This window comes from Sapajus apella, unplaced genomic scaffold (assembly GCF_009761245.1).
Source record: "Sapajus apella isolate SASKATOON/1434 unplaced genomic scaffold, GSC_monkey_1.0 scaffold91, whole genome shotgun sequence".
NCBI lineage: Eukaryota > Metazoa > Chordata > Mammalia > Primates > Cebidae > Sapajus > Sapajus apella.
Genome location: NW_022437031.1, coordinates 8,304,264 through 8,313,845, shown reverse-complemented (window position 1 = coordinate 8,313,845; position 9,582 = coordinate 8,304,264). Strand labels below are relative to the sequence as shown.

The 9,582-nt window shown below is 45.5% G+C and overlaps 1 protein-coding gene and 1 long non-coding RNA gene across 15 annotated transcripts in view; one reads left to right on the top strand and one right to left on the bottom strand.

Annotated features, from left to right (window-relative positions):
• The window catches only part of TAF1 (TATA-box binding protein associated factor 1), a 97,534-nt gene extending 90,321 nt beyond the window's left edge, over positions 1–7,213 (bottom strand). For 8 of the 14 annotated variants that reach the window (XM_032255913.1, XM_032255916.1, XM_032255920.1 and 5 more), the window contains exons 1-3: positions 6,938–7,211; positions 5,814–5,928; positions 5,250–5,366 (exon numbers count right to left, since the gene is read on the bottom strand). In XM_032255913.1, the coding sequence (XP_032111804.1) occupies positions 5,250–5,366; positions 5,814–5,928; positions 6,938–7,117 (412 nt within the window). In that variant the 5' untranslated portion in view covers positions 7,118–7,211. Of the gene's footprint in view, positions 1–5,249; positions 5,367–5,813; positions 5,929–6,937 lie in introns of all 14 variants that reach the window. The other 6 variants (XM_032255922.1, XM_032255914.1, XM_032255927.1 and 3 more) reach the window with 5 other exon arrangements.
• A 286-nt stretch (positions 7,214–7,499) lies between these two features.
• LOC116535094 overlaps positions 7,500–9,582 on the top strand; it is a 6,532-nt gene continuing 4,449 nt past the window's right edge. Inside the window, exon 1 of the long non-coding RNA XR_004262039.1 lies at positions 7,500–8,563. This is a non-coding gene — a long non-coding RNA (uncharacterized LOC116535094). The remainder of the gene's footprint in view (positions 8,564–9,582) is intronic.

Sequence of the window (9,582 nt, the reverse complement as noted above, 5' to 3'; positions counted from 1 at the left end):
AAACTCTGTCCCAAAAAAAAAAAAAAAAAAAAAAAAAAAAAAAAAATTCATACTGTTCAATCTCATAATTGAATTGAATCTTCTCACTTTGTCAGTTTCCCGTAAGATTGGTCTTTCTTCTCATCTCTCAAGTGAGAGATTACACACTTTTTCTGTCTACTATCTGCAGTTTATTACTCTTTTCACAGCCCTTTAACCATTGGCATCACTCAAGACTTGGTCCTGAAGACTCGAATGCTTTTATTCCCCTACACATTCCCTATTCCCTTTCTCAAGAATCACCTGGCTGGGCATGGTGGCTCACACCTGTACTCTCAGCACTTTGGGAGGCCAAGGCAGGCGGATAACCGGAGGTCAGGAATTCAAAACCAGCCTGGACAACACGGAGAAATGCCATCTCTACTAAAAATACAAAAAAATTAGCCTGGCATTGTGGCGGTCGCCTGTAATCCCAGCTACTCAGGAAGCTGAAGCAAGAGAATCGCTTGAACCCGGAGTCGAAGGTTGCAGTGAGCAAAGATTGCACCTTTGCACTCCAGCCTGGGCAACAGAGTGGGGCTCTGTCTCAAAAAAGAAAAAAAAGAATTACCTTCACCTAGATTAAACCCAAATCTACATATGCGGCCCTAATTTACCACCTCTACAATTCCACCACTCTTCTGCTTCCTAAAAAATCTTTCTACTCAGATATTTAACAACTGTATCTTCTAAAACACTGAAATATCCTTTATCTCTTTTAAATTCCCTTTTGTTACTATCAGTATCACATCTATCCTCATTCTCCCAGCTTATGACTTTAGTCCACTGTCTCCTTCATCAATCTCTTAAGCCCCAATATACGTTTGTCCAACTGATCATTTGTAATCCCAGCACTGTAGGAGGCTGAGTGGGCGGATTGCCTGAGCTCAGGAGTTCAAGACCAGCTTAGGCAACACAGTGAAACCCAGTCTCTACTAAAATACAAAAAATCAGCCAGGCGAGGTGGCACAGGCCTGTAGTCCCAGGTACTCAGGAGGCTGAAGCAGGAGAACCACTTGAACCTGGGAAGCAAAGGTTACAGTGAGCTGGGATTGCGCCACTGCACTCCAGCCTGGGCAACACAGCAAGACTCAAAAAAAAAAAAAAAAAAAAAAGCATAGCAACTTCCTACTAATTATCCTGAGATACAGAAGGGACTGGGATCACACAGAGCTTTAAGTGACAAAATCAGAATGCAAGCCTGGTTTAACAACAAAGCCTACATTCTAACACAATTCCTCACTGACCAAGTCTTTTTTTTTTGAGACGGGGTCTTGCTCTGTTGCCCTGGTTGGAACACAGAGGCTCAATCATAGCTCACTGCAACCTCCAACTCCTGGGCTCAAGTTACCTTCCCACCACAGCCTCCCGAGTAGCTGGGACTACAGGCAACCAAGTCCTATGATGCTTTATCAGTAACTTCTAAGTTTGACCCTAGCTATCATTTTCTACAACTGTCACGCTACTTCAGACCTTAATACCTTTACATCTCTAGCCTGCAAGAACAGCCTCCAAGTTGGTGTGACAGTCACTCTTTTACTAATCAAAACTCCAGAATGACAAGTATCACTCTTCAAAAGCATCAGAAAGGGAAGCCTCTAAAACTGTAAACTAGCAAAGGAGAAAAAAAGGAAACCAACTAACATTTACAGAGCATTTACCATAATATTATACTATGTCCTTTCACATCATGTGATAATGAACTTAAATCTCACAAAAATATTATTAATGTAACTATAATCACCTTTACTACAGATAAGAAAACTGAGAGATTATTACAAATGAGAAATCAAAGCCTCAAAGATTGAGCAACCTGCTCAGGGTCATACTAAATATGGAGTTGGAATTTGAACCTATGACATTCTAAGTCTAGGAAACTTTGACTCCAAAGTCCTTTTCTTTTCATTATACCATCCTACCTCTCACTCAACAGTCTATGTTGGTTTACAATTCCTTATGGCATCAAATCCCAAGTAATGCATACAGAAAGGTACTGTGAAACTGCTCTAGCCTTGGTTCTTGCTATTTGGCAGCATGTTTTCTACTCCTTTCAAGAAAACTTACTGGCCAAAAACCCCCTCAACACGTGCTACTTGCTTATTTCTAAATATCTCCAAACCTTTAAACAAGCCACGTTTCCAACCAAAATACCTTGCTGCTCCTTCTCCACCAAACCTTGCCTCGCCTTCAAAATTTTACTCAAAATTCACCTCCATGAAAACTTTATTAACAATCTACACCCACTTCCAATTATTCCAAAGAAGCACCCTTGTAAATCAAGCCATGCAAAGAAGCCAATACCAAGGAAGGAAAAAGCTAAGGGTATAGGTGAAGACACTCCAGAGGACAAGAGAACTTGGAAATCAGCATCCCAGAGTACTGAGATTCTTTCAAATGTAGCATCCTCCTTTTTCAGAAAGTTAGCTCATAAAACTGACCTAGGGAAACTCCCAGCCTTTTCCTTACCATTCCTAGTCAAGACAACAAACACAAACCTAGAAATTCTAACTTCTACTAAAAATAATAACTGCCACCATCTCCCCTCAGTAAGGGTGCTCAAAAATGACAGCTATTGACTTACCTATTCTGGCAGCTCATCAAAACTAAATGTAGGCCGGGCGCGGTGGCTCAAGCCTGTAATCCCAGCACTTTGGGAGGCCGAGGCGGGCGGATCACAAGGTCAAGAGATCGAGACCATCCTGGTCAACACGGTGAAACCCCGTCTCTACTAAAAATACAAAAAATCAGCTGGGCATGGTGGCGCGTGCCTGTAATCCCAGCTACTCAGGAGGCTGAGGCAGGAGAATTGCCTGAACCCAGGAGGCGGAGGTTGCAGTGAGCCGAGATTGCGCCATTGCACTCTAGCCTGGGTAACATGAGTGAAACTCCGTCTCAAAAAAAAAAAACTAAATATAGCACTCTATCTACAGAAACACAAGCTCACAGTTGGTTTGTGTTACTATGAATAATTGTTTTGTATTTGTTTACATCATCTTTTCCACAAGATAACAATATTCTTAAAGGTAGGGCCTATAGCTTCCATTTTTCATAGGTTACTTCTTATATATGCAGTACAGTTAATTCTTTTCATATAAACAGCACTCAAATCCACTAATTGGTCCCCAAAAAACTAAGTTCAAGTATTTACCAAAGTTTTATCCTCATTTATCAGCAGACTGAAATCTAGTTCAAAGAGGTGGATAAAAATAAATAACAAGCAACTTCATATAAAAATTTCAGGCAGGCTGGGTGCAGTGGCTCACAGCCTGTAATCCCAGCACTTTGGGAGGCTGAGGTGGGAGGATCACCTGAGGTCAGGTGTTCGAGGCCAGCCTGGCCAACATGGCGAAACCTCGTCTCTCTACTAAAAATACAAAAAAAATTAGCTATGTGTGGTGGTGCATGCCTGTAGTCCAGCTACTGGGGACGCTGAGGAGGGAGAATCACTTGAACCAGGTAGGCAGAGGTTACAGTGAGCCGAGATTGCGCCACTGCACTCCAGCCTGGGTGCCACAGCGAGATTCCGTCCCAGGAGAAGAAAAAAAAGTTTCAAACAGTGAGAGAACAGAGCAGTGCAAAGAATGAACTATGGACCAATAGCCCTAGATTCCAGACCACTAATTCTCAAGATCAGAAAATGCAATTCATTATCTTTTTTTGAGACAGGGTCTGACTCTTGTCACTCAGGGTGGAATGCAGCAGTGTCACCTCAGCACACTGCACCCTCCGCCTCCTGGGTTTAAGCAATTCTCATACCTCAGCTTCCCCAGTAGCTGGAACTACAGGTGTGCACCAACATGCCCAGCTAATTTTTGTATTTTTAGTAGAGACAGGGTTTCTCCATGTTGGCCAGGCTGGTCTCAAACTCCTGGCCTCAAGTGATCTGCCTGCCTCAGCCTCTGGAAGTGCTGAGATTACAGGCCTAAGCCACCACACCCAGCTGACCTCATTATCTTTGAAATACGCAGCCTATCACTGTTTAGAATACACAACAAGTGCTCAATGTCTAATGAACTAAGTTAGAGTCTACTACTAGCTAATTATATTACTTTTGATAAAATTCCACATTTTATTGTAAAGTTCTCTAAAGTTCAAGTTTTTCTTTCCTATTAGAGATTACGAATAAATAATTGCTAAGACTCCTTCCATTTACTGACTCTATCTTCTAAGTCTAACATTCTGATTCTACAATGTAGCACCTTATACCAACGAGGAAAAAAAACCTATTTGCAAGCAAGTATTAAGTTCACTGTATTAAGTTCATTGTTTTGGGCCTGGTGTGGTGGCTCACACCTGTAATCCTAACACTTATGGAGGCTTAGGGAAGCAGATCACTTGAGGTCAGGAGTTCGAAACCAGCCTGGCCAACATGGCAAAACCCCTTATCTACTAAAAATACAAAAAAAGTAGCTGGGCGTGGTGGCAAGCGCCTGTAATCCCAGCTACTCAGGAGGCTGAAGTAGGAGAATCACTTCAAACCTGGAGGCAGAGGTTGCAGTGAGCCAAGATCGTGCCACTGCACTCTGGCCTGGGCAACACAGCGAGACACTCGTCTCACAAAAAAAAAAAAAAGTTCATTGTTTGTTTTTGAGATGGAGTTTCGCTGTTGTTGCCCAGGCTGGAGTGCAATGGTACCATCTCTGCTCACCACAACCTCCGCCTCCTGGGTTCAAGCAATTCTCCTGCCTGAGCCTCCCGAGCAGATAAGATTGGAGGCATGTGCCACCACACCCGGCTAATTTTGTATTTTTTAGTAGAGACAGGGTTTCTCCACGTTGGTCGGGCTGGTCTCAAACTCCAGATCTCAGATATGATCCGCCCACAGTGGGTTACAGGCATGAGCCACCATGCCCGGCTTTAGTTCATCATTTATATATGATATCGTATCCTTCTTGAATTATTAATTCCTTGAGGGCAAAGACTGAATTTGTTTCATAGTTTCCAACAAACCCTGCAGATAGTGAAGTACCAGGTGACAAGGAAGCTACCTGAATTAACCAAGAATTCAGGATTGAACAGTACGAGGAATAACCTCATTAAGTATGGTTAAGACTGGCCAGAACACACAAAAAAAATACAGTAGCTACTTGGAACTGAGCTGACCAAAGGAGAGAAGCAAAGCAAAGGCATAGAGAAAAGTAACAATGGCAAACAGCTGGCATGGAAACGAGAGCCCATACCGGACTATACAGCAAAACTGGAATGTTCAAACCATGACACCAAAGAATCACCTGAGTGGCAAAGGGGCTGCAAGCTCCCCATCGTCTGCTGGTATCTTCGACTCTCATCTTCTGCCACCTCGTTAATGTCCGAATAGTCCACAGCATCTTCTGTACTCCTAATCCACCCTATGAAAAAGCAGGGAAAAACTCAGGAACAGCAGTGACCCTCACTCCCTCAGATAAACCCTATTTAAAAGCATATGTACAGGCTGGTTGCAGTGGCTCACACCTGTAATCTCAGCACTTTGGGAGGCCCAGGCGGGTGGATCACCTGAGATCAGGAGTTCGAGATCAGCCTGATCAATATGGTGAAACCCTATCTCTACTAAAAATACAAAAATTAGCCGGGAGTGGTGGCGCGCGCCTGTAGTCCTAGCTACTCGGGAGGCTGAGACAGAATTGCTTGAACCCGGGAGGCAGAGGCTGCAGTCAACCCAGATCGCACAGTGCACTCCAGCCTGGGCGACAAAGACTTCGTCTCATTTTAAAAAAAAAAAAAAAAAAAAAAAAAAGTACATGTATAGTAAATGGCCAGCCGCCTCCCCCACCTACTCCCCACGACCCAGACTTCACCTTCATCATTTACCAAGGCACCGTCAGTCCCAGCCAATTCTTCATTTGCCGTGAGTTCAGTGATCAGGCTCCCCAGCCCCAAAGCCCCCAAGCCTGCCAAGTGCTTCTTACACTCCTGAAAAAGGGACAGCACCAGAGTTGAAGGTAACAACTAAACCTACCATTCCCACACCGCAGGGCTTATTTCCCTGGACCACGAGAAAGTCATAAATCCACATGAAAAAGGACTCTACAGTGTGCCAAAAGGAGCAACACGTTCAAAAACTGTAATATACATATACCAAACTAGGCATCAATCAGATTGTTATTACAGCACCAGGGCCAACTGCATCCCCCACACTTTAAAGTATACTACTACAAGAGAAGATGAATCAAAGAACCACTACCAGGACTGAAAGAATCGAACAGTCGTTCTCGGAATAAGGGCCGAGGCAGGGAAGTCAGTGGCACTGGAGGCAGCAAGGAGGGGCCCGTCCAGGCCACGTTTCGAGGGCGCCTGCGGCACAGGAGGGGCCACGGCGACCGACAGCTTTACCACTCAAGAAAACGGGCCTAAGTGAAGGCGGGGAGTTTCACTTGGGCGCAGGACACTGTTTCACGGAAGTCAGTGAAGGCGCTGGCAGAATCACCTAAAACGTGCACTGGGACCAGGAGGCCCGCCAGGGTGCTGGGAACACCGCCTGTCTTAAGCCTGGGGCTGGAACCAAACGAGCGGGGAGCTCCCGTCCAGTCCTCCGGTCCTATAGAGCCATCTCAGGTCAGCGATGTCAGAAGGGCAGACAGTGTCAGGAATCTCCAATCAAGGTTACGGGTGGGAAGCCATCTCAGTAAGCGAAACGAGCATGTGTCCTACTGGCTAGTCCGCAGAGCGCTAGCTCCAAAGCCACCATCCCCTGCGCCCCTGGTCCCGGGCTCGCCTTACGCTCTCTTCTGCCCCTCCTCGCCCAAAACTGATCACCCCCACGCCACGCTGCCCCCGCACCCACTAGGACGGGATACTCCTGCCCGGCGTTAGCTGCGCCCTCTGTTCTCGCTGCCTGAGTACCCTCTCCTTTTCTCCCTGCACCTCCTTACTCTGCTTAGCCACACCACCCCCAGCCCTATCCCCACGCCCACCCCCTCACATCATCCAAGACGCTTTCCCCCTCCAGCTGCCCGGCTCCATTGATGTTGCCGAAAAGGAAACCGGCTAAAGAAAATGGGCCGCCTCCAGCGGAATCTTCGTCGCTATCCGTGTCTGACATGATGGCGGTAGCAGAGATGGTAGCTGCTGCCCGCAGCAGCAAATCGCAGCCGGGTCCCATAGACCGGAAATAAAACAACAGTCGCCCAGAAATGACTCACTGAGCTCCCTTACCCTACCAGCTTCCACCGGAAGCAGAATGAAGGGAAAAAAAAACGCACACACACACACACACACAAAACAAAACCAAAAAAAAAAAAAAAAAAAAAAAACACCCGGAAAGACCGACTATCCTAAGAGAAAGAAGTAATGGCGCACTACTTTACTAGCGGCTTTTGATTCGCCGCTACGGGATCAGGAGGCCGGATGTGTGTTAAGCGGTTGGTCAAAGACAATATTTAGTCCCGCCCGCTCCCACCGCTCTGTGCGCGAGCTTTCTCACGCACCAAATTACAGCAGCGGCTCTTCTTCCAATCAGAAGGAGCTGCTGGGGTCACGTGGCTTACGCGCTGGCAACCTCGGGTCACTGTGCCACAATACACGGAAGTAAGGATAGGAGCCGGTCTTTGTGCCGCTCCGAAGGGTAGATTAGCTGTAAATTGTGCAGGCAATCCCAAAGTGTGCCGAATGTACCTTTGCAGGTTACTTGTTTTTAATAGACATTTTTCCCAAAATATTTATTTTTTTGACCGGGCGTGGTGGCTCACGCCTGTAATTGCAGCACTTTGAGAGGCCGAGGTGGGAGGATTGCTTGAGCCCACGAGTCTGAGACCAGCCTGGGCAAGAAAGCGAGACTCCCATCTCTACACAAAATCAAAAACATTAGCCGGACGTGGTGGAAAGTGCCTGTAGTCCGAGCTGCTGGGGGCTCTGAGGTGAGAGCATGGAGTTGGAGTCTTCAGTGACCTATGATTGGGCCACTGCATTCCAGCCCGCCTCAAAAAAATTATTTTTTCCCCCAAACGTTTTATTTCGGAAAATGTGAAAGCTTAGTAAAATGAACAGCTGACTCTTCACCTGGACTGACAATTGTTAACATTTTGCTAGGGTTTTTGTTTTTCTCAACCATTTGAAACTGGGTTACGGGCATATTGTTCTTCATCTCTAAAAATAGAAAACTACGAAACAAAAAACTTTATCACATTTTTAGGAAGTAAGTCAGTTTTTTTTTTTTTTTTTTTTTTTTCAGAGTAAGTCAATGTTACTTAACATAGAGTCCGCACTTAAATTTCCCCAGTTGTCCTAGCTAGGGCATTTTACGGGGTTTCATCATGTTCCACAAGCTGGACTCAAAACTCCTGGGCTCAAGGAATCTGTCCCCTTAATCCTCCCAAAGTGCTGGGATTGCAGGCATGAGCCGCCACGCCCAGCCTTCACCTTGCTTTTTTCACTTATAACAACCTAGACTGAAATCATTCTGTACCATATCATAGCACTCTTCCCTCATTCTTTTTTTCCAATCTAGGATCCATTCAAGTTTCATGCATTGTATTTGGTCATCTTCCTTTAGTCCAGAATCCACCTGGATTTTTGTTTTTCATGACACTAAATATTCGAAAGAATCCAGGTAAGTTGTCTTGAAAATATTCCATGATCTGAATGTTGTCTTGTTTCCTGAGACTGATTCAGGTTAAATATTTTATCAGCCATCAGAAGGTACACTGAAGTACAATGATGTCCTAGTATTGGTGATGCTAAATTTCATCACCTTGTTAAGTAGTCACCACCGGACTGCTCCATCTCAAAGGTACATTTTATCCTGTGTAATTACTAAGTAATCCATAGATACTTGGAGGTTATATGAATATTCTTTTTTTTTTTTTTTCAGTCTTTTGGTACTGAGCCCATCCTACGGAATAAATTGTATGTGAATATTCTGTTCCCCATTGACCTTGCATCCAGTGTGGTTTTAGCATCCATTGATGTCCCTTGGCTAGATCAGTTACGTTGGGAGAGTGTCAAAGGATGATTTTTTTTTTTTTTTTTTTTTGAGAAAGTCTCACTCCGTTGCCCAGGCTAGACTCCAGCGTGACCTCCTTCTCCCGGGTTCAAGTGATTCTCTTGTCTCAGCCTCCTGAGTAGCTCAGACTACAGGAGCATACCACCATAGCCGACTAATTTTTGTATTTTCAGTAGACAAGGGATTTCGCCGTGTTGGCCAGGCCGGTCTGGAACTCCTGACCTCAGGTGATCCACCCACCTTAGCCTCCCAAAGTGCTGGGATTACAGGCCTGGCCAACATGGCGAAAACCCGTGTCTACTAAAAATACAAAAAAGGCCGGGCGCCGTGGCTCAAGCCTGTAATCCCAGCACTGTGGGAGGCCGAGGCGGGTGGATCACGAGGTCAAGAGATCCAGACCATCCTGGTCAACATGGTGAAACCCCGTCTCTACTAAAAATACAAAAAATTAGCTGGGCATGGTGGCGCGTGCCTGTAGTCCCAGCGACTCAGGAGGCTGGGGCAGGAGAATTGCCTGAACCCGGGAGGCGGAGGTTGTGGTGAGCCAAGATCGCACCATTGCACTCCAGCCTGGGCAATAGAGCGAGACTCCGTCTCAAAAAAAAAAAAAAAAAAAAAAAAAAAAA